This window comes from Triplophysa dalaica, chromosome 3 (assembly GCF_015846415.1).
Source record: "Triplophysa dalaica isolate WHDGS20190420 chromosome 3, ASM1584641v1, whole genome shotgun sequence".
In the NCBI taxonomy this organism is placed as follows: domain Eukaryota; kingdom Metazoa; phylum Chordata; class Actinopteri; order Cypriniformes; family Nemacheilidae; genus Triplophysa; species Triplophysa dalaica.
In genome coordinates, this window is record NC_079544.1 from 22,901,371 (window position 1) to 22,925,867 (window position 24,497).

Consider the following 24,497-nt stretch of genomic DNA (forward strand, 5'->3'; position numbering starts at 1 on the left):
AAGCAGAAATGTGAGGACTGCTTTGTTTAAGTTAAGCTGCCGTACCTAAATAGCATTTATATAAGTCTAAATCCTTAGGGAACTTACAGTAATGCAAGCAAATAAAGATTAAAGTACCATGGTACTAATAGGTTTTGTTTAAATGGGCTGAACATCAACTGTGTTTGCGTTAACTCTGCAACTTTACACTGGGTGAAATCTAACAAGCTCTCCATGAAACATAACAGACAGAGCAATAATATACAACAACATCACTTGTTAAACAGCTCAAAAGTATAAAATGTGTTTTTAAAGCAACTGAATATATCTTTCAGATGCTTTATTATCTTTCACTTTTTCAATATGACTTGCGTATTCTACATTAATCCAACAAACATAAAACACGTTTAAAATAACAGAATTTTGAGATTTGTATGTCGCCGGATGCCATAAGTAGCACAGTTTAGAGGTGAATGTTATGTATTTTAACAACGTGACAAGCGGCAATAACAGAAACATTGTTTCAATGCGCATTCAAGTGAAGACACATAATCGATAAACGTACGTGCGACGAAATGTGCACCGTCCTTACCTTCACGTTCACTTGGTGAATGAAATGGAAAATTGTCAACTCAAACTTTGTCGCTTGAATTTTTTTGTACTTTATATCAGGTGTTTCGTTCATACTGTCGCGACCGACACGAGTTCACTCCCGTTTGGCCGCGTTAACGCGAATTAACACCAGACACCATCTGGATTTCCGGTAGTATAAACCAATGAGAAAACGCCACCGTCACCACGATTTAAAGTAAATACAATACATTCACTACATGTTTCGTATTGTTTTAGTCAGTGGTTTGATGTATTGATTTTTTTTTCAAAAGATACTACGATAAGTTCTGTCTAAAAAAAACTTTTTGTAACTTGCCTAAATGTCAGAGTAGGGCAAGATGTCAGTTTATATTTGTTTGCACCTCATTACATGATTGTGGTCTCATTCATTGTTTCGTTTATATTCGTTTGCCTGTACAATATGGCATTTTTTAACAGTTTCAGTTTGACTTCTTTCTCATTTAATGTCTTGAAAATAAAAAAATAAACATTTATTCTATTGAGAGGTGGACATCAGAATTTACTCGTTAAAAATAATCCGAGAGTGAGTCAAATGTTTTCGTTAGCACTTTTCTCCAGCCAGACTGCCACACTAAAAGCTGCCAGTTGGACTCAAATGTTGGCAAAATCAATTATCAATGGATCATAATGTTGCACGCTATTTTATGAAAACCATTAGTTTTATGAATGAAATCTAAAATCATCCCAGCATGGTTTAAAATATGTATTTTTAACTCATACATGCACACACTTTATATTTACACTCATTATTGATGTATTGAATTAAAATAATATAATTACCAGCTTTGCCTTTAGGCAAAATACATTATGAAAATACATTATTTTCATTCATAATATGGAACCGTTGTGCAAAAGTAACAGACACAGTGAATGAAGGTATGCGTTCCTTTTTATCATAATTTCATACAAGTTTTATTTCATTAAAATGTAATCTCATTTAAAAACAAGATTCGCTAGAAGGTTCAACAGATGCAAAATCGATGAACTTCAGCAAAGAAAATAAAGCAATCCCAAAACATATCTACTGCAGATATATAACCACAGCATTAAATTGTAGAAAATGTTTATTAAATTTGTTTTTTTTCATCCTTATATGTCACATATTTACATTTTAAATGCCTAAAACATTTACAAACATGGAACCAAAAACCGTATGTATGCAAATGCAAACCATGATATCTAGAAATGTCAGATGATAAAAAATGATCATTAAAATTTTAAGTTATGACACTCTTGGCATGAGAACGCAACAAGCAGCTTGGGTTTCAGAAACAGACAGTGTTATCGTCACGACTCCTGATATAAATGAAAATAAAAGTTGTATGATTCAGTGGCTATTTCACATTTGAATGCTACAATGGCAAAAATGCTACATAGTTTATGGAAACAGCTTGAAATCATAACAGTTATGGCCTTTTCAGTGAAAGAGGGAACAGGTCCTGCGAGTGTGCTACAAATCATCCTGTTCATCCAGTCGTCAGCATATCGTATTTGCAAAGAAATAAATATTTGGCTGAGATCTAAAGACTATTTATTGGTTTCATTTTATTTCTTTGTAGAAATATGTTGGCTCGAGCTTGTGATGATACGTGATTCTGAATGGAAGACGTACAAATGCTCAAATAAATTAAGGCCACATTTAGCTTTGAAGAACGTAATTAAGTCCCAACAAAGTCACATTTTCGGTTTTATGCACTTTGCTGTAACGGAAACCGTATGATAGGCAGCTGGGACCACTAGATGTCCGATTTGTTGTGTAAATGCAATTAAACATTACAGCTATACAGAGTCTGAAATATTAACTGTGTGCCTTTTTTACTTTACTGAAGCATTTACTACAAACTAAAAAAAAATCGCTTTCTATGTTTACAATGATGACCCCCTATCAATCCAAGTTTCGAGAGCCGAGACATACCGCAGGTCTCTGTAAACATTCAAGTTAAATTTAACCAACCTTTTTTTCTCGTTTTATTATTTTCTTGAGCGCTACAAAATTATATAATTATCTTTTCATTCTATACAGCAACATAACACTGCCAACTTGATCCAAGAGCGAATAAATTAATCATTATGGTTAAATACAAAATATCTTTTAAAATATTTAAAATATACTTTTATTTTATACATTATGCAGACTGGTTAACAATTTCAATGATAACAAAAATAAGTATTCAGTGAAATGCCTTTTTTTTAAATCACATGAACGGCACTATATGACAGAAATAAGCAAGCGAACAAACGCGCGCGCACACTCTCACAAGCACCTGCACATGACTTGAAACGCTTTTTGTGAGTGACATTTGGATGAATGACTTTTTAACACGAGTACATCCCGTCTTCGAGACTTTCTACAGCCAATGAGCGGTTGCGTTGGACAATATTGCTCAAGCTTTCATGCATTATGATGTCATAAAGTAGGCTATCACACCGCTCCAATCCATAACATATGGTATTTTAAACTGTTCGTTTTTCCTAAAATGAGCAAAATTGTTCCGTACATATCACACATGATCATATAGTATCTTTCACCTAAACTAATCCAAGTCATAACATATCTAGCCCTGACCTCTACTTCGCAACCATCTACGTTTAACCGAACTATCTGTACACATTTAGCTTTTTCATTAAATCATTCGTGAGCATTTATTGCTTCCAGAAAGTTACCTGGGGGGGGGGTTGTTTAGGGCGTAGACACGCAACTTTACAGTGTCATTGTGTTCTTTTTTGGACCCTGTTTTCTTAAAGTCTACATCGCTTGAAAATAATCCCTACATTTAACATCACGCCTGGGTGAAACCTGGGTCACACTACATCACTTAAGGTATTTGATATATCAGACAAACATTCAAAACATGATGCACATTTGGACACGTAAGATATCAAACATTTTGGTGGTGTTTGTAATTCGTTTAGGCTTATCGTTACTGGTGTTTCAAAAAGGCCACTCGATAGCTAAAAATTCACTTCGAATCCAATCGCGATAAAAATGTTAACAAGGTGCTTTTCAAGTCGATACATCAAATACTGAACCGTTCCTCCAAGCCAGGTCTCCGTTTGACCTGCGACACATCTCTGATTTGAATCAATGCTGTACAAAGCTCTCTGCGCGCAGGGGTGTAATGTTACAGGGTGCTGAACAGTTCGGGCACTATGGGTTCATAACCAAGAGCGATACGGGTTCTTTGATCGATTCATTGGAAAATGAAAACAGTTCAGAGCCAATGAGCGTCTTCTCCTGTCACCTCACGTGGAACTCATGGTTTGGAGCAAAACAGCTCAGGTGACACATAAACATGGTAAAAAATACTTAATTAAAAAAATGTAACAGTTCTCGTAAGTCGACGGTTTTGGTAAAGTCAAAATAAATATATACCAAAATTTTAAAAGCGTTTACAAAACATTCTTGTCTGCTCAAACAGTAACACATTAGACAGAAGGGTGACCGCACCCCCGAAAGAACTCCATAAGCGGACCACGCGTTCCAACACACGACAAGAGATTTCCATGATGTTGACATAGGAAAGGGATATGGGACGTTAGGGGTATAGGCTGCCACCGCAAACTGATGAAGTTATGACGTTCTAGTGGATGGATTCAATGGGTTAAGGTACTGCGTGTATAAAAGAAACGAAATTTCACTGTGTTCTAACCAGGTAACGCGGCAAGCTCTTCTAAGGTTTCAAGACTTGAAAAGCCATTCGTGTGAAGAAAAGTGAGATATGCGATTTAAAATAATGCAATAATGCTTAATAGGGGGTGACACAATATACCAGCTTTGACAATAATGGAGATATTAAAAACCATGATTGTAGATATTGTGTTAAATCTGCACATATGAAACTATCGTTATTACGAAAATTAACCATGTTTTTTTTTTGTGGTACAAGTTTAGTAGCCATGTTATTTTTGGTGCATTGTTTACTTAGGGCAAAACCATAGTTTACTGTGGTTTTTACAAAACCATTTTGTGATAACCTTTGTTTGACTAAAGTAACCATGTTTTTTTCAATTTTATCTTTAGTAAAACCGTGGTAAATTTTCGTAAGGGTTGTTCAGCACTTGTGTTAATGCGAAAAAGGAGAAAACACAAATGAAACTAAATTTAAAATGAATTCGACTGACAGCTTATTTGTTTATAAAAAAGTATTTGTTTATAAAGTTAATCGATATCGTGATATATAAATTTGACCCTTGTTACCATTAAGTTGTGACAGCCCTACTTAATACAAATAAATAATTATTAATATATATTTCATAAACACAGGGTGTTTGTTCAAATCTGTTATTATGTCTAAAACTGTCTTGCAAACCATTACGAAATCATATTGCATATTCTGGTATGCATATTTGCAATATTTATGCCATTTCAATATATTGTGCAGCCCTACAAAGACCAATATGGACAAACTGCTTTTGCCTGGTTAGAACAGAGAGTGGTGACTGATTAGTAATATGGGTTTAACTCAACTTCAACGCTTCTAAATTAAATGATCTGTGGTCATAGTAAGAAGCGAAGCCAGTTGAACGATGAGGACGATGAGGACACAGCTATACACATTGCAAGGTTTTCGCAAACATTGGTGTGCAGAGATAACACTGTCTAGACGAAGGAGAAATTAGTAAGCGTAAGCAATGTTGGTGAGATGAAAGATTACGTAAGAAAACTGAGACTGAGGGGAACATGCAAATATGTAAGGAAGGGATTTGTTGAGTTGGTTGTGGCTGGTTTTAAACTCCACTGATTGTTCTGTCATCCTTTTTAGTCTGTAGTTTCTTGGAAAACACAGAGACTTCATACATTTTTGGTTATACAACAACAACCTAGCACTGTTGTTGAGTAACGCACCAAACCATATTCAATAAACCAACCTTTACATCATTTGTGGGGAAAGACCGCAATGGCGACAACTGACAGAAAAACCAGGACATGATGACAACAGTAACATATGGAGGGGGGGCATTGTTGGGAACTTGCCTCCTTCTGGCAGTGGAACAGCAACACTTAGAAAGCCAGCAGAGCTGGAACAGAGTGGGCGTGGAGTGGAGTTGATACACAATGCTATTGTCGGAATAGAAGGCCATTTCAGATGTCTCAGTGTGGCGAGGTGTTTGAATGTGTTCTGAATGCATGTGAGCGTCTGCGTACATGAGAATGAGTGTCCGTGTGTCTGTTGGGCGTGTCTATGTGACGTGTATGAATGTTTCTACAAATATTAGCATTGGAGACACATCTCTCAGTGTTTTCGTATGTGTATCTGCGTGCAAGTCAATGTCTGAGGATGTTTCGGTAGCATATGAGGATGAAGGCATTTTGTAGACAGCCAGGTCACAGTGCTGGAGGCTGGCCCTTAGCTGGATGACCTCTGACCTCTAGGATTAAGCTACGACCTCTCTGCCTGGCTGGGCTCCTGGGAGTCTGACAATGCAAATTGACAAGAGCACATCATGAAATAATAGAAAGTGTCTACTAATTTAAATAAAGTCACAAATAGTTTACAATATCCCAGAAAGATACAAATATATAAATATTAAAATGAGATGGAATGATTGATTTAACATTGATCCCAGGGCTCCCTCTGTTGGCTATACAGCATACATACAACAACCTAACTAGGTGTGTCAAAATGCAAGTTCAAGTTCACCAAACCTATAAATATCAAAAACATTATTAGATCCAGCCATTGTTTTACTACAAACATAATACTACAAACTTAAACATTTAATTTACAGCTCCTTTAGCTAAGAAAATTTGTTGTTTTCTGACATAGTGCGACAACGGGAAATGTAAAAAAACATGTCCATTGTGTCCACAGAATTGAATTATGCTCTAACCTAAGTGTTTAATTTATATTAAGATGATACCTAAACAACAACAATACTAATGATTTAAAGTTATTTGGATAAAAAAGGTATGTCCATTTATTTGAGATTTGCAAATGTGGTCAATAGCAATTGTATTATATCATTTAATTTAGTTTCAAGTATGTATTTCAGATCAGTAAATAAGAGAATCAACCTGGTACTGTATGTATGAATTGAACATATTAATGCCAAATTGCATGAAATCGGAATTGTACAATTTATTTTAAATAACATTGAACTATTCAAAACTATCCCCAAATGTCACCTTGAACTTTTCACACCTTCTGGAGTTGCCTGATCATTTGTAGATTCTTTAGGTTCACTGTTAACTGCAGGAAGGACATCTTCCTTTGTGATGTTTGAAGGTTCCTGTGAGCTTAGAAGGCGGATGTCTTCCTCTTTCCCGAACTCGACCCACCTCCCCACCCCCTGCAGTCCATCCCATGAGTCTGAGCTGCGAAGACTCAGTCGTCTCATTCGTGAGACAGTGTCCACCTCCCTCATGCGGGCAAGCCTCTCCTCTGAGCCGTGCCCGGGCGGGGCTATAAAAAGAGCCTCTATTCTTTGGGAAAGTCCACGGCTCCGTCTCTCTATACTTGAAAACTGACTCCCTTCTGGACCTCGAATCTGCCCCTTATCACTGCCCTCTTTAGCAGCGTCTTGTTTATGCTGCACTTTATCAGTGCTAGAGGCTGGGCTGCTACAATCTTCTCTAACTGTTATCTGTTTCATGTCCGAAACCTCCCTTTTGTCCCCAATGTCCTGTTTATTAGTATCCGTCTCACAGTCTGAATCATCTGTACCTTTCCCATCTATCCCACACCCACGCCAACCTCCCAGACCCAATTTTTCACCAGCTCCTTCCTGTTTGTCACCCCACGTCCCCTCATCAACACCCCATCGTTCAGCATCGAGAGACCGCCTCTCTTTGGACCAGAAGCCACCTTGGCCCAAACTTTCCCCTTCCCACCCACTTTTCTCCCAGTCCAGCCCTAGAGACAATCTACGATTAGTGGAAGGTAACACAGATAGGGGAAGGTGTTCTGGTGGAAATTCAGGTCGTTGCTCTGCATCCAAACCTGAATGAGTCCACATTGCAGCCTTATTCACCCTCAAAGTCACATCTGTTTCCTTCATTGTCTCTGTGATCTCATTACTCATTTGCTCGATTTCTTCAGCCTTGGTGCATTTGTTATCACATTTTTCCTCTGTTTGTGTCTTCTCTTTAGAGGTTTCCTCTGCTGTGACATCCTCTATCTTTTTAGGTGGTGAACTTTCAAGTTTTTCCAATTGGCTTATATCATTCTCTGGCACTTCTAACTGTTTCTGCTCAGAAGCTGCAAGATCATATTTAACATCACTCCCTACAATTTTGCTAGCTTCATTCTCGGCTGACGCACTGCCAGGAACATCTTTATCTCCATGAACTTTTTTTGTTTCATCATGGTCCTCTCCTGAACCCTCTCCTGTAATAAGTGTTGCAATATGTTTCTCAGCTAGCGATAGTTGCATCTGCCAATCAGCGGGTACCTCTGGATTAGCCTCTAAACCTGCTTTATCACCACTAGGCTTTCCAGTAGCAATGCCAGACAGTGCTCCCCTGTTATTATGGAATCTGTTAGACTGACTTGTTACCCTCCTAAAGCCCAAGCTTCTTTCCTCACTGAATAAAGTGACAGGCTCCTGTCTTACCTCTAATGCTGAAGAACAACATGGCTGCTCTGAATCTATGGGTGGCCTACCGGGTATGGGCACATGCTGAGGGGTTTCAATGCTCAAGGCGCTTCCTGGTTTGGATTTAACAGATGCTCGGCTGACAGCTCCAGACTCACGAGCCATTTGAAGAGTTTGACAGATGTGCTCATAGTCTGGGGGACTGGTCAGTGTGGACGCATCTTGCATGGGCTGTCTGTCTGCCCACGGGATCTCTGCTCCCAAGGAAGAGGAGGAGGCTGTTAGGACGATCAAATCCTCATCTCTTTGGGTCTCTCTGGAAGCTATCATTTCCAGCTTCACTGACCTGCAGGCTTTGCGTTGTGTTATCTGGGACATGACCGCTTTATAATCTCTGAAACCTGGTTCTGGAGGGGGAGGAGCAGGACAAATCTCCTCTCTCAGCTGTTTGCTGAAGCTAACGCTCTTCCCAGTCGATGGTCGGGAAAAGGCACTCTTCACCTCCCTGTATTCTGGGTCACTTCCTGGCACCAAGCTGGGGCGAAGTGCAGTTACAGGCATTCCAAGTGGATCTGTAGATAGCCTCGATTTGATGCGGTCAGGAATTTGCATGGAGGGACGGTTGGGAAGAGTAGGAAGGTTATTGCTGGCAGTACTGAGCTCCATTATATCTTTGTAGGCTTCATTAAGATCCTCAATGCACTGGTCCACGCTGGGTCGTTTACCTGCTTGATCTTGCATCTCTTTATTAATGGTCTCAAGCTCTTCAATGGCATCCCAAGGTCGCCGGCTTATTGGCTTCAGCAAGAACTGACCAAAGGCCTCTGGATTTGGGCCCGTGGCTGACTTTGCTTCTTCAGTCTGTTCTGATGGTGGGGACTGAGCTGGGGGCTGTGTTGGTGGGGGAGGTGGAGGTTGAGATGGAGGCTGGTTTGGAGGCGGTGGTGGAGGGTGTGGAGGGGGATGTAACGGAGGTCTGTGAGAACCTGTGCTCTTGGAGAAGGTACCTGTCCGTGAAAAGGCGCTGTTGCTGGATGGTTTTAGGCTTTTCTGGCCTTTCATAGGATAACCGTAAGGAGTGCTGGGGTCGGGAGCTCCTGAAGCTGCTGTAGCTGTTGGAGCTGGTGGACCTGATGCAATCGATGGAGCTGATGGAGCCCCTGGGGCACTTGGGGCAGCCCCTGGAGCCACTGTTGTACTCTCAGCAGGAGCTGGTACCTCTGGGGCGGCAGGAGCATCTTGTGCTTCTGTGTTTGTAGGACCCTGGATTGCATTGCTCTTTGTTGGCTCAGGGCTTGTCTGGGTCTCCTGATCACGATACTGATCCCCTGGCCAAGCCCCTGAATACCGCCTGAGCTCATCGTGCGGATTTGGCTTAATGATCCTGGAGCGCGAGTTCCTTCTGCGATGAGCTCTTCTTGTAGCTATGCTACTGGACCCACTGCCCAGTCCAGAAGAGCCTAGCGTGAGCGCTTGCAGCTCCAAGTCAGTAGAGGTGGTGGATGTGCTTTTGAGGCTTTGGTTTGGAAGGGAGCCGAGAGTGTTGCTGTTCTCGCTGGAGGAGCTTGGCGGAGGAGGGGGAGGAATTGGAGGAGAGTCTGGTTCTTTCTCTTCATTGTTGTTTTGATCTCTAGATTTTGCACCGGACTGTGAAAGTGGCACTGACACAAGGCAGAAAATAGTTTCACTGAGTTTCTTTTTCACACTCTTCTTCTCAGGTTCCTGAACTGGTTCCATCTTTACAGTAGAGGCACTCTCTGAAGAACCTTTATCTTTTCCAGACTTGTCAGCGTTCTTCTCTGCTTTTATCTGGTCTGCAATACTATCTGACTTTCCCTGCTTGTCAGCCTTACTCAACTTGTCAGAAAATTTGTCAGATTTTATCTGTTTTTCTAACATTTTATCTGCTTTAAGTTGTTTTTCTAGAATTTTATCTATCTTTAAGTGTTTTTCTAGAAGTCGTTCAGCTTTACTTTGCTTGTCTGAAATTCTGTCTGCTTTAACAGTCTTTTCAGGCATTTTCTCTAATTTGATTTCAGGCTTAATTTGTTTATCAGTATATCTGTCGGCCCTGACTGGATCTGGGATCCAGTCTACTTGTATAAGATCGGCTAATCTTTCCACCTTTAGTTGTTTGTCTGTGAACCTGTCAGGTTTGACTTCTGTAGGTTTTTCCAATTTGATTTGTTCTGCAACTCGATCTGTTTTCATTTGCTCTGTTCCTTTCACCTGATCTGTTCTTATCTGTTCAGTACCTCTCTCAACTTTGACCTGCTCTGTTATTCTCTCAACCTTTACCTGGTCTGCAACTCTGTCTACTTTGTTCTGCTGGTCTGGCACTGTTTTAATGATTGGTTGCAGGGGTCTGGATTGAAAGGCTGCGGGGTACTTGGCACAGCTCTGATCAGGTACTGCAGCGTCACTGCCTTTATTCATCCCCTTGTGCCAGCGGTTAGCATTTTCCTGTTCAGTGGGAGCCGGTTTGCTAGTGTCCATGCTAAGACTCTGTCCCTGTGAAGGGAGAAAGGCACTATCATTTGTGGATTGTCCTAAAGTTGCAGCGCAGGGAAGCTCTTTGTTGACGTGTCTGATCTTGTCTGCGTCTGTGAGAGAGTTTCCACAGGCCCCCCCTGAGACGTGCCTGATGCGTGGGTCATCGAATGGGACATACTGGGCGAGTCCCTGGCGACTTGGCACAACAGGGCATGGATGGACAGGCCTTCTCGGAACTACTGCCATGCTTCGGTCCTCACGGCGTTCTGACCACGACAATCCTGAAGTCCTAGAAAACCACTGTCCCATCTCTGCACTCACAGGCTCACGCTTCCATCGAACAAGTGCAGAGTCTGCTCGGTAGTTCTGTCCACTCCTGGGTGGCAGGAATCTCCTATAGGAGGGAGGTGGGATGTAACCAGGCGGCTCCATGCCAGTAAGTTCATGATAAAAAAGATCTGCCCTGTATGCTTCTGGTCTAAGAAGTTCTGCACTTTGGGAGTAACAAATGGACCTGTCACGAAGCAGTTCTGAGCTCTGAGAGTAACAAAGTGATCTATCCCTCAACAGGTCTGCGCTATGCGAGTGGGTGAAAAAGCGGTCCCGTAGTAGTTCTGCACTTTGTGAATGACCGAGAAATCGGTCTCGTAGTGGTTCAGCACTTTGAGAGTGGCTCATCAAGCGGTCTCGGAGTGGTTCTGCGCTTTGTGAAAAGCAAATGGACCGATCTCTTAGAGGCTCGGCACTCTGAGAATAACAGACAGACCTGTCTCTGAGCGGTTCAAAATTCTGAGAGAAGCACACTGGCCGCTCTCTGGGCTTGGACACAGGTTCAGACGAAAGAGTTTCCCAGCTCCCCTTGTTTTGCTGGTGAGTCTCATAAGACGGAGGTTTGACGGGGCGGCTGAACCGTGGCTTTGGTACAACTGCGGCAGGGCCGTGACTTTGTGTCTGACCGCTCCACCTATCCCCGGCTGGCCATTCATTGTGATATCTACCATATGGAGCAGAGCTGCTGCTTCTTTGTGTGGGGGGCTGATTTGGGGCACCAGTCTGAGGCAGTTCTCCATAGTGTGGGTCCTCGGGGGAAAGAACTCGAGGGAGGGATTGGGACTTGGCTCGCACTGCGGCAGACACACCGCTCTCTGCTGGCCGAAGGCGGTGTTGCTGCTCCAGAGACCAGTGTTCAGCCTCCCCATCTGAAAGCTGCCGGCCCAAGCCCACTGCAGGGCGCCACTCCTCTGTGCCAAGGCTCTGGCATTTGCGCTCCCCAGACACTCGTAAAGTCTCTGGGCCTGAGTCTATTTGTTCTCGTATCCATGGCCCTTCCTCCCACCGTGCCATTGGTCTCTCGGCTCTCAGCTCCTCGACAGCTAGCACGGGGCCTCGCCACAATCCCCCAGACACTCGGAGTTCCCTGGGATCAGCATAGTCCAATAGAGCACTAAAGTCCTGTCCCCTCCTTCTCCAGAATGAAAGATCCCTCTCATCTGCATGCTCAGACAACGTCAGGCTGGGAGCATCATAGAACCTAGAGACAGAGACAAAAATAGATCATTAAAAAAAGTAGATCATGTATAAAATTGTATTATTTCAATTAAAAGATAAAAAACATTACTTTTATCTTTAAAAGCATTTATGCACTTTACAGACATCAATGCCAATGTCAATGTTTTTAATAATAAAAATATCCTTTCCGGTATACATTTCCATACTAAAATGCAAAGATTGCGAACATTAAAGTGATAAGGAATAGGTGGACAATATGTATTCAATTATTTAGATCTATGAAGAAAATTTGAAAACATTTCTTTTTCAGATTCTGCTAATAGAACTGAAAAACTCAATACTATTTGTCCACCTTTTTATAAAGTTTGGAAAACATCAGCTTTTAAATCTCAGATTAACATCATTGTAGTAGAGTAGGCGGGGCGAGACCGTGGTTCGAGTCCGGTGAGTAATTGTGAATTAGCGCCAGCTGTGCGCACACCGGCCTCGAATCACGTAGGAGATGGGAGCATATAAAAGGAACGAGCGACCGGACCGTCGAAGAGAGAGGACCGGGCCCGAACTTATGTTATGTTTGTATTTATATTTATGTTCATGTTTTGTTCGCCGGAGGTCGTCCGTGAGGGGCCGCCGGCTGTTATATTAATTTATTAAATGTATAAAATGTCTTCCGGTTCCCGACTCCTTCCTTCGATTTTATTGAGATGTGTTACATTGGTGCCGAAACCCGGGAGGAAGGAGAGACAAGCTGTCGGAGAGTCCTCGCCGCCGAGTGGCCTCGCGGTGCCGGAGAGTTCGGGCAGCGCGGACGAAGGGCGTCCGCCAGTGGCTGCCCGAAGCGGTGGCTCTGGGAAACGGAAGTGCACAGTGCGGCCACCGTCAAACCTTCGGTGGAACGGCGCCCTTTGCTGCCGCGCCCCTGGGTCGAGGTGGGGTGGCTTTCGTCCAAGCGGGAGCGGGGGAGTTGCCGCCGTCCGCCCGAGGCCGGAGCCTGCGTCCGTCACCCGAGGGGGAGGAGCAGAGGGCGGAAGCGCCGAGTGCGGCCACCGCCCGCCAGAGGCCGGAGCCTGCGTCCGTCCGCCCAAGGGGGCGGAGAAGGGGACGGGGAACCCGCCCCGACTCCCAGATTAAGGAGGAGCCACCGCCGGCCGCCAGGGGGCGGACGGTCGAGCCGTCCACCGAAGCCCCAGGGCCACCGCAAGGCACCTCGAAAGAGTACTCCGGCTGGTTGAGGAACAAGCGGCAGCATGTCAGGGAACCGGACTATAATTTTTTTTTCCTCTCTCCCCTCTCTCTTTCCGGTCGCTCCGAGGGCTCCCGTCTCCGTTGTCTCGTCTCGTCGCTGCATACCCCCCACCCCCCCCGAAGGAGGGGGAGGGAGCTTGCACAGTCGCGGGGGTACCCCCGGCCTGTGAGGGGTGATGGGGGTATGTAGTAGAGTAGGCGGGGCGAGACCGTGGTTCGAGTCCGGTGAGTAATTGTGAATTAGCGCCAGCTGTGCGCACACCGGCCTCGAATGACGTAGGAGATGGGAGCATATAAAAGGAACGAGCGACCGGACCGTCGAAGAGAGAGGACCGGGCCCGAACTTATGTTATGTTTGTATTTATATTTATGTTCATGTTATGTTCGCCGGCGGTCGTCCGTGAGGGGCCGCCGGCTGTTATATTAATTTATTAAATGTTTTGAACGTTTGCCGGTTCCTTCCTTCCATTTTATTGAGATGTGTTACAATCATATTCTAACAATACTGCATACAATACATGTTATAAGAATAGTAGATTTTTGGTAGTTAAATTCATTTTCAGTAAAATTAAAATTATATCCATGAACCATGATCTTAAAATGTACTTTTTAAGTGTGTGTGTGTGTGTGTGTGTGTGGTGTGTGTGCATGCGTGTTTGTGTAAATGAAGTATGATACTATATGAAATATTACATAGGGACACACCCCTCTAACATAAAACTTTGCTTTTTTTATGAGGCAGTGAATTTGACCATAGTTTAAAATACATTTTAAACCCTAAAGAATGTGCCTTTTAGAAATGTAGATCCATCACTGGTGTCGTATAGCCAATAAGTGTATGGGAGGGTGTACAAATTGTTGAAATATACTGAATTTTAATACATGTAAATATCTATTTAATATATCTATGAAATATTTAATATCTATCTATTGTGATTTGTAATATTGTTGTTCAAAACTTGTATTAAATGATGTATGATTATACAGCATATTTACTGTTCACAAAAAAAGAGCCTTTGAGTGTTTTCTCAAACTCTCGTCTGAATGAATTTAGTGCTAAGGTATGGCTGAAATATTTTTTCTGAAAAATACAATTCATACTGTGCTAAAGATAAATACACATGAGCAGTTTCTTTTCCACATATACATGACAACAAACACTAGTGGTTTATTTACAATATAAATACATACTACTGTGAAAATACTGCATAGTGGCACACCCCATTTTAGAGGAACCATGAAACCTGAGCTTATCTAATGTTGTTATCACTAAAGCCATTAAAAAGTTAAAGCTATATAGAAAACGTATAAGAGAAACAGTCGTGTATTCATGTAAGTCTGCAGATGGTTACTACTGGAGGTTTATTTTCAACTCATGAGAAAACATTTGACGGTGACATAAACCAGAGATAAGCAGCAAACATTCTACAACCGTCCATCATAACAGCTCCTACAGTTGTTTTACATGAGCCATGGCAGACTGTCATGACTATCAACATGCTTGTTTTCTATTCGCTCTGCCTGCAAATCAGCAAATCATCGTTCCAGTGTCTCCTGCTTTTGGGATTTTAAAAAGATACATGATTGCTGCTTCCAGCCTTTTAAAAACTGTATGTCACTTAGAAATGAATAATGTCACTTAGAAATGATTTCTATATGGTGTAGAAAGCAAATTTAACCATAATATAATTGGCTTATGGACTCTTGTTTTTAATTGACAAGGCAGTTTGTAAATGTTTTATGAATTTTTCATTATTTACTCATCCTCAAGAAGCGGCATAAATGTCTTTCTGCTGTTGAACACAAAGACAGATATTTTTATGAATGTTAGCAACAGAGATTTCTTGGGCACCATTGACTACCATGTTAAAGGCGCAGTTTTAGATTTACAGCGGCCACTAGCGTTGTATTATAGATTTGCAACTAATCATGCAGGCATTAGAAAGAATGTAGAAAGAAAGATGTCTTATTTATTACATAAAATAAAAGGTATGTGGATTTTAAATATAAAAAGAAGGATAAAAGTCAGTTGGGTCTAATATTATAAAGGCTTTCCAGTAGAGATGCGTTAGGACCTGCTGAACTAAGGCTTTTAGCAGAGATACTCATATATATCTATGGAGATACTTTCCAGCAGAGAGTCGTTGGAGAAAGATCGTCTCAAAATCACCCCCCATGAGGTTGCTGCGATTCGGATCAAAATGTGAGTAACATAGTTTTTCTGTTCGTTAGAACCACGATATGTTTTTTTTTATATGAGCAGTTTTGAGCGTCATTGTTTATCTCGAACCACTTTAATATTGAACTTGTCCAGATACTGGAGAGAGAGAGCGAGAGCGCATTGGCGCTATAACTGTAGAGAGAGCACGTTTTACTCTCTTACACGATGATGAATAAACGTACATTTAATCCGCGGGTCACAAGTGTTCCGAACCATAGATTATGATCTGTCCGGATCATGGATCATCCGCAAACCGTTTCACCACTATACCGCAGGAAAGAGGGAGAGGAAAAGCAGGTGGTAGAGTTGTTTGTCCGTTAAGGCTTTTATACAAAACATGGTGGCGAATTCAAAGTATGTAGGCCCGTTATGTATGTAGATATAAACAGCTTATTTTAAGGTATTAAAAACATAATGGTTCACGATGTTAATGTTATACACCTCATACACCACATATTATATTGCATTTCTGTCAATAGATCCTCTTAAAAACCCTGTAGTTTGATCTTTAACACAAAATGAGAACTTTTGAAGAATTAACAAGAATACAATTTTTGAATACCCCAGAAATGTCGGTTGCTAACTTTCTTCTAAATACCTTTCTTTGTGTTCAACTGAACAAAGAATTGTATGCAGGGTTGGAACAACTTGCAGGTGAGTAATTTATGACAACATTTTCGTTTTTTGGGTGGAGTATCCCTTTAAAATAATTGTTTAAGGGATAGTTTAAAATGATCATCATTTATTCACTCTCGTATCATTCAAAAACTGCCATGACATGAAAAATAATGTATAATGAGAAAAATCTCAATGGAAAACCAATGGAAGTCAATGTTGTTTGGTTCACAACCTTAGCAGAAACCAAAATAGGCCTATCTTTTTTCTGTGTTTTGCAGAAGAAAGTCATACAGGTTTGAAATGGTTGGGCAAATTATGAAAGTTTAATTACAAACTGAAACTTTAAAGGTATTATTTAAAAACTGGGATGTCCAAATCGCAGTCATATGTGATACGTCATTGTCATTACGATGATGCAAATTGCATGTGCACATAAGTGGGTTGTGTTTCACTGTTATTCCAGATTGAGGACGAACACTTTAATAGCGCCTGCTGGGGAAAACTGCAAATGCAAGTAGACCTTACACTGGAAATAGACATGGTTCATCCAAAGCACATATTAATTGTTTCTGATTTTAACAGATAATAATTTATCATAAAAGGAACAGTTCACTCAAAAACATTTACTCACCCTCGTTCCAAATCTGTTTACAGTTCTCTGAACACGTAAAAAGATATTTGTAACCAAACAGTTCTTGGCCACCACTGACTACCATAGTAGGAAAAATTACTTTATAAATGTATTTGTTCTGTTGAGCACAAAAGAAGATATTTTGAAGAATGTAAAAGAGCAAACAGTTCTGGTGCCCTTTTGACTACCATTGTCATTTTTCCTACTATTGGTGAACTGTTTGGTTACAAGCATTCTTCCAAATAGCGCTCTGTGGGCCCTATTTTAACGATCTGAAACGCAAGTGTCAAAGCGCGAAGCGCAAGTAACTTTGTGGGCGGGTCTCGGCGCTGTTGCTATTTTCCCGGCGGGATAAATGGCTCTTGCGGCCGGCGCAAATCTAAAATGGGTTGGTCTAAAGTAGCTTCATTATTCATAGGTGTGGTTTGGGCGTAACGTGAAATAAACCAATCAGAGCGTCATCCAACATTCCCTTTAAAAGCGGGTGCGCAAGTTCCATTATGGATTGCTATTATTATGCCGTATTTACCAGGCGCAAAAATATGAGCACGCTCAACTTAACTGGTAAGTTGAAGACTAAGGTTTTTAATGTACTTACATTATGGTAAAGGTGATTTCACAGTCTTTTTTTTCAGTCTTTCAGTTTTTTCAGTTTTTCAGTCGATTTTTTTTCCTGGTTCTTGACGGACAAACCAATTTGTCAGATGTCCTTATATACATATATGTCTTATTGCCACTATTGGGCAAACAGGTCTGATCCTTAATTACTACAATTAGCCTGAATAATTTGTAAGCTAGATTTATGCCTATTTTTTCACATCTCATGTGTTAATATTTTTTTAGTGTAACAATTTATGATTTGCAAAAATAAGTGTTGCATCTGTGTAGATTACATGAGCAAAGTGTATGCGCGTTGTGCACGCTATACATTATGGTCAAGCATGCGCCCTTAAAAAAGCATAATGAACAACGCGCAACGCGCCAATGACTTTAGACTAGGTTTTTTCTGGTCAGTGGCGCAATTGTTTAATGGAACAGCAAAATAGCACCAGGGATTGTTTGCGCCGGAACACGCCTCCTTTTTTGCGCTGAACCGCCCAGGGAGCGCAAGTTCATTCACTAGTTTAGCGACGTGCTTCTGTGGAGGGAAAAGCGCGCTTTGCGCGGGTGCAAAATAGGAATGACACATGCGTCGGTGTCCAAAGTCAATTGCGCTGGGTGCAAGATAGGGCCCTATGTGTTCAACGCAACAAAGAAATTACAAAGGAACAACTCAAATGATGACAAATGATGATGGTGAACAGTCCCTTTAACATAATATCTGTCATATTCAGCTTCAATACATGCTAAAAATCATCTCTTTTATAAGGTTCTATCTGACATTTTTGTCAAAACTGAGTTAATCAGATATTCTTATTCTGTTGCAACTTCTTTACATTGTGATTTTTTTATTTATGTTTTTAAAAAAATAGAAAGGTTTTATCTACCATAACGGCTCAGAATGCAGTTAGAACCTTATAATTCCAAGGCGAGGAAATATATTAATCAAGTGACCCACACTCACCCGCTATCTGTAGCAAGAGAATCACCCAAAGGCTGCAGGTCACCAAGGAAAGCAATGGGAACCTCCAATCTCCTCTGAATTCTTTCATGGCCTTCAATAATGTTGTTGTTGTTTTCCGGATAGGCCTTGACCGGCGCCGGTCTGTACAACCCCGTGCCTGCTTCCGTCCGGCCGTCCGCTCCCCCCTCGGCCGTCCCGAATCCGTTCAGAGCGCCGCCAGCACCACCAGCAGGCCGGTTCTCTACGTTCTCACGGCGACATTCGTTGTTCCGATTGTCATAAGGCGCTGTGGAAGCGGAAGAGGCAGGGACACTCCTGGGCAGTTTGTATCCGTGAGAGATCAGCAGGTCCTCCACGCTGTACATGGTTGAGTGTGTGTGTATGGACAGTGTTGGAAAGGGAGGCTAAAGGCGTGTGTATGCGTGTATGTGTGTGGCCTATGGGTAGTGCTGGTGCAGCAGGCGGGGACACAGCTGCTCAGCAGAGGCCATCACTGAAAGAGAGAGAAAGAGAGAGATACATTAGACTCACTCCAAACCAATAACCATCTGCTCTGCAGAGTCTCACCATTTTCTTAGTTGAGCGCAAGAAAGTTTAAATCCATTCATTCTATGGATCCTGTGACCACCCTATCAGACTATTATACAAGCCATGAACATACAACATACATAGAAAACACAATGCTGTTCACATGACATTTTAATTCATTATCTAGGACTTTCTATTTTCTATCTATATTTATGTATTTGTTAAAGGGGTCATATGGTTTTTCTGTGTCTTTGGTGTGTTATAAGTTGCCCATGCATGTATTAGATATGAAGTTAAAGTTAAAGTGTCGGAACACAAGATGCATTCTATCTAAAAATGAATGCTCATCCAGGTGTACCTGTCAGTACAATTGCTTTAAACCTGATGTTCCAAATATGGTAAGAGGCGTTACATTCGTACATGCGTTACACAGTATTCGACCAATCACTACGCACTACTTAACTGGCCAATCATGTCACACCTCGCTTTTCAGAGCGATGAGCTTAGTAAAAAATCCACATGTGGGAGGCGGAGCAAAGAGAAGACACAGAGATGCACGGTATTTCGAAAATACAACATTTTTCAACCTTAAATCGTGTATACACATTGCAATACATTTGAAACGAACCATAATATTTGTTTTAGCCAAGTCATATGACCCCTTTAAGAAAAAGCTAAATTGTGATTTTGCTTTTCGATTAGAACACTAAATATTTGATCAAATTGTCACCTTGAAATTAGAAGGTTCTATATTCAATTTTTCTTAAACTGAATTCACATATTCTTATTTAGACCATGTGATCTTTTTTTTCTTTATGTTGTGTATATTTTGGGGTATTTATTTAGAAAGCAAACAATTGGAATGCAAATACTTTGACGCTCTATGTCTCGAAACCGCAGAACCTTATAATTCCAAGGTGGCGAAATGGCGGTTGCAATGAGCATAAACAGTTAACTCCTCCCCTTCAACTGTCAGTCTGCTTCCAGCTCCATTTCAAAATGCAACGGCTGTATTTGTACATCCAATCAATTCAAAGAGAAAGACGAAAAACACTGCATCTATTTTTCTCATAAGATATTCAATTTCTGCGTCAAAATACGGAAGTAAAACGATCGTAACTTCCGGTTCACAGGGACTTTAAAACATTGTTTTTTCTCAATTCCAAGAGCCCAAAAATGGCTTTGTGTTCTTGTTGAGACCGGTCTTGCGAAGCAGCCTTGAAAGAACGAACTTGGATGGACACAGTCTGGGACTTCAAGCAGATTCCGTTGGATACTTTCAAGCCTTCTCTGTTCTTGTGGACTTTGACGGTTATTGAAGACATAGAGTGAGGACACAAGACCCCCGAAGAACACATATTTAGAAACGGCCAATGACACATATTCCCTCGTCTACCATTGGTCAGACAAACAGATAGTCTATGTCAAAACTCACACAGTAATTGTCATGTCCGGCTGGAAAGCATGCACAGTGTATATTATTCTGGGGAAAAAAACTGTGAACCGCACAGAGTGTTGTTTCTATTGGGCTGTATTACAAAATTTGGCTTTAAATGTATAATTCATCCAAATGAAAATTCTGTCATCTGCCATACAGGTTTGAAATGTCAAGGGGGCGGGTAAATAATGATAGAATTTTCGTTTTAAACCAGAAACACTTTTAACACGTTTCAATCCTCAAAAAATGAAGAATATGTGTCTTTACAAATGTGAATGGCCAAAAATTATGTTTTGAAATATGAGATATTCAACCAGTTGCATCCCAAAAAATAATCACAAATATAATGTACATTTTCAGCATACTAACCCAACCCTACAACAGCATGTATTGCAGTAAAATTCTGATTTCTAAAAAAAGACTATCCATCCAAAAATATTTTATCCATCCGAAAAAGAGAGGATGGCAAAAAGAGGATAATTTTACATTGACTAATCCATAGAGTGCAGATGCAACAGCTCTATCATAAAGCAAAACAAGTGCAAAAAATGCCACTATTCATCGTACATAACACAAACCTGTACATTTAATGCTCGAAAGTAAAGATAAAATCCTACATACCCAGTAAATGAACAGATGATTTATTGAACAATTTGTAAACAAAAAAGCACTGCATCTGCTTTTGTGAGAAAACAAAGCTGCCTCTGTTCCCATGGTGACTTAAAATTACTGAGGCACACCTCAGTGCTAAATGCACCATGGTGGTAACCTTTGATCCCAACCGTGACCCTAACTTGCCCTTGAACCACGCTTAAAGCAAAACTGGGACAATGACCTTGACTCATACTCTAAGCTCTGTGCATCTTGACACGTGCGTGTGAGAGATTGCCTAAACACGGTCTTTTTTTTTTTATAATACTCGGATCGATTTGATGAGAGGCTAAATTCACAGCGAGACGTCCAATACCGGCAGCTATGCTTGAGGCTCGGACAAGATCCCTCTCTAACTAGGCAGATGTCTGCTTAACATCCCTTGTCAACACACACGCAGCTGACCTCTGTGTGACCTCTGCTCAAAATATGTGCATGTGTTTGCAAGTGCTTCTAATGTGTTGTGGGATTCCAGATTTAGCCGATGAAATTGTTTATTTTCTATTGTTCACAGTATCTTACACAACTACTGCACAAAGTGACATAAAAGATCCACTTCTGATCAGTTTGCTGATGGTGTTTTTTTATGTATCTTTGAGGGCTGATCATCCTTAATGCACCTTAAAAACCATGTATGCTTTTAAAAACAACATGAATCTCCTAAACGCAGTGTTGAAGTTACAGCGAGGATGAAAATACATTTCCCATGCCAGCTATCATTGTGATTGGTGTGCTGTAGGAGTGACATCATCACTGTGAGCAGCCAATCGCATTCATTTAAATGTGAGCACACGTCTATCTGTAAAAACTACTAACTAACATCCACATTAAAACACACCTGGATAAAATGAAAAAGAAATGCTATTTGATATACAGTTCCCTCTCTCTCTAGCTGCCTGTGACACAGTTAAAAGCAGCCACCTCCCTTCAAAACTGCATTCTGGTCAAAACGCATATAAATGTGGGTACTAACGCCGGGTGACTGTATCTGGCCCGCAGTAATGCTCCATATCCATCATAAAGATCACGAGGGAGCGACAGCACTAGTCAAAGTGTGATTTGACCATGACAACTGCTGTCAATGGTAGCACATCGGTGTTGCTGGGTAGAAAAAGGGGTGTTGCTGCATGCCTCGTGTTGATAGAATATGAAAGTACTACAGCATCACCACTGGAATGGAGGTTCATAATTACAACTATTGACTGTTTTCCAGAGGGAGACTCCTGAAAACACTGATATGACAAAAATCATCAGATCATCCTTTCATTCAGAGCTCTTGGGTCACACTTACATATTAATTTATTCTGTTCTTAGGGGTGCAATGTACAAATACATGTGACTAGATATTGGTTTTGCTTGCATAAGCTTTAATTTAACATTGCTCATTTAAATAACTTTTTAAGGTGTGTTATTTCAGCTAATATGACAAAATTCCATTAAACAGTAGCTGATACGGTGTTTGTTTAACTACTTTACATTTGGAAAGGATAGAACAACACATCTGCATTACAACCTGAATGCAAAAGCATGAAGACGGACCATAAATTACACATTTACTTAACATTTTGATAACAGCAGTGTATTTTACATTTATTTTAAAATGCTTAACATGACCATACACACACATCCATTGTAGAGGAAAAACACAAAAGCAATGTATTTATAAGAAAATGTTTCCCTGGTTAGTAAGGGAAAATAAACAGAGCAAATAAAGAGCGGTAATCTCATGGATGTCATCTCCTGAGTTTCAGAAGAGATCTCAACAAACTTGGCTCGGACACCAAAGAGTGCAATTTAGCAAAGATGTGTTTCTCAACAAATGTATCCAAACCAGATTATCGGAATGATCATCTTATGGTGTTAAACCTTAGTTGTCTCTCAGTCTGTTTTGATTTCTCTTGTGCAATTTTAGGAGAAACATGTAAGAACTTAAAAAAAAAGTGCAATCTCGAAGCAATAAAAAGAATGATCTGCACTAAGGATGTAGAACGTAGACTAGACAGGTAGCTTCTGTAAGCAGGTGAGAAAATCTATCACTCTCCCATCACTTTTGCAGAAGACGACATGAATGAGGGGCCGAGCTAAGAATATGAAACGACGACCATGTGCCGCTATACCAGAATTCATTAAGAACTTAGCAGAGAGAGAGAGGTGGGGTGGATGGGATGCAAGCAGAGTAACACCCAAACGCATAACCCATCTCTCCCCCCCCCCACCCCTGTGGGATCCGATCTTAACATTAAAGCAAGTATCCCAAGTCAAACGCAATTTCCACCTCGCACTTATTTCATTTTGTTGAAGATCTCCACTGCGCCACAGACACTCGCACGGAGAAGGTGCGTACGGGCGCGTAATGTGACCTACACCATCAGCAGCATCAGCAGCACAAACGTGCTATGCTGGCAAAGCCATACTGCAGTGTGTGTGTGTGTGTGTGTGTGTGTGCCACATTATACATCAAACAGGCCTCTCAAAAATAAGCTTTAAAAGTCAGCGAGCGATGCGCCGAGCCCATGCCAAATAGCGCATGCATACGCGACGCAACGCCGCAGGTACAGACCTCACATTGCAGAAAGTAAGCGCGCTGCTGTCAAAATCCCATTTCGATTTTCGCACATTCCTCCCATATCAACATAAACGCGCAAATAGCATATAGACTCGCACCATGAATCCGGTGCCCAGATAAGGCAAAGAGAATGATTTCTATCGCTTTTCGCTGCTGCGAGACGCATTTGCGTATCTAGCTTCAGCGTGTTTATCAAGAAGCGCTTCGCCTTAGGGGGGAAAACACACTCACACACGCGAACACGCACCGCTCCTTAAGAGAAAAAAAACGCATGCATGCAGGGGCTGTCAGCACATGTATACATTCGCTCGGTAAACGCGGAGAAACGCTCAGATGGAGTTGAAAATCCACGCGTCTTACCTGGTGCTCGTTTTGCGCGGCCGTCGCAGTTCGCCTGCGCCCGGCGTCAGTGGCTGCGAGCGGCTGCAACTGCAAGACCCTTCAGCTGAGCATGCCTACAGCGGCGGGCCGGCTCTCCTCCTCACCGAACGGAAGGAGGGGAAAAACAGCGTTGGCTAAATGGTTTCTTCCAAAGTGTGCGCGAAGTTTATGTTCCGCTTGCCTTGCAACATCGATGCGTTGAAGTCAGACATGCGCGCAGTTGCTGCTCGGTTTGCCGTTTGGTGGAGCTCTGGACGCGAGCGCTAATGCGGAGACTGCCATGGTGTCGAGTGCGCTCTGATGTCTCTGATGTTTGCGTTACAGTGAGCGCAATCCAGGTGCATGTGTACCATCCTGTAAAATCAAGGCTGCTGGTATAGGCTAACCTAAAAGTTGTTTTTCTCCTTATAGGAGTGCCTTGTGAAAGTCCCATAAAGAACTTTTTATTATGTAAATTTTGTTATTAAACCACGTATGTTTTCGTGCTTGGAAGAACCCAAAACA

General features: G+C 41.6%; 1 protein-coding gene across 2 annotated transcripts; it reads right to left on the bottom strand.

Annotated features, from left to right (window-relative positions):
* Positions 1-1,631: 1,631 nt before the first annotated feature.
* On the bottom strand, positions 1,632-24,224 carry LOC130418189 (junctional cadherin 5-associated protein). 2 transcript variants are annotated; one of them, XM_056744186.1, is made up of 4 exons: positions 23,973-24,224; positions 18,430-18,922; positions 6,740-12,172; positions 1,632-6,028 (listed from the first exon to the last, which is right to left on the bottom strand). In XM_056744186.1, exons 2-4 carry the CDS (start codon positions 18,792-18,794, stop codon positions 5,989-5,991), a joined length of 5,838 nt encoding a protein of 1,945 aa, XP_056600164.1. In that variant the 5' UTR covers positions 18,795-18,922; positions 23,973-24,224; the 3' UTR covers positions 1,632-5,988. The 2 variants fall into 2 exon arrangements, with proteins under 2 accessions (XP_056600164.1, XP_056600165.1); XM_056744187.1 differs by having other exon boundaries at positions 1,633-6,028; positions 6,756-12,172.
* Positions 24,225-24,497: the final 273 nt, after the last annotated feature.

Excerpts from the sequence above, each read along its gene's own strand:
- LOC130418189 (XM_056744186.1), bottom strand. The coding sequence starts at position 18,794 with ATGTACAGCGTGGAGGACCTGCTGATCTCTCACGGATACAAACTGCCC. Across the intron at positions 12,173-18,429 it reads TCTCTTGCTACAGATAGCGG|GTTCTATGATGCTCCCAGCC; the intron begins GTGAGTGTGGGT and ends CTCTGTCTCTAG. Across the intron at positions 6,029-6,739 it reads GAAGGTGTGAAAAGTTCAAG|ACTCCCAGGAGCCCAGCCAG; the intron begins GTGACATTTGGG and ends TTGCATTGTCAG.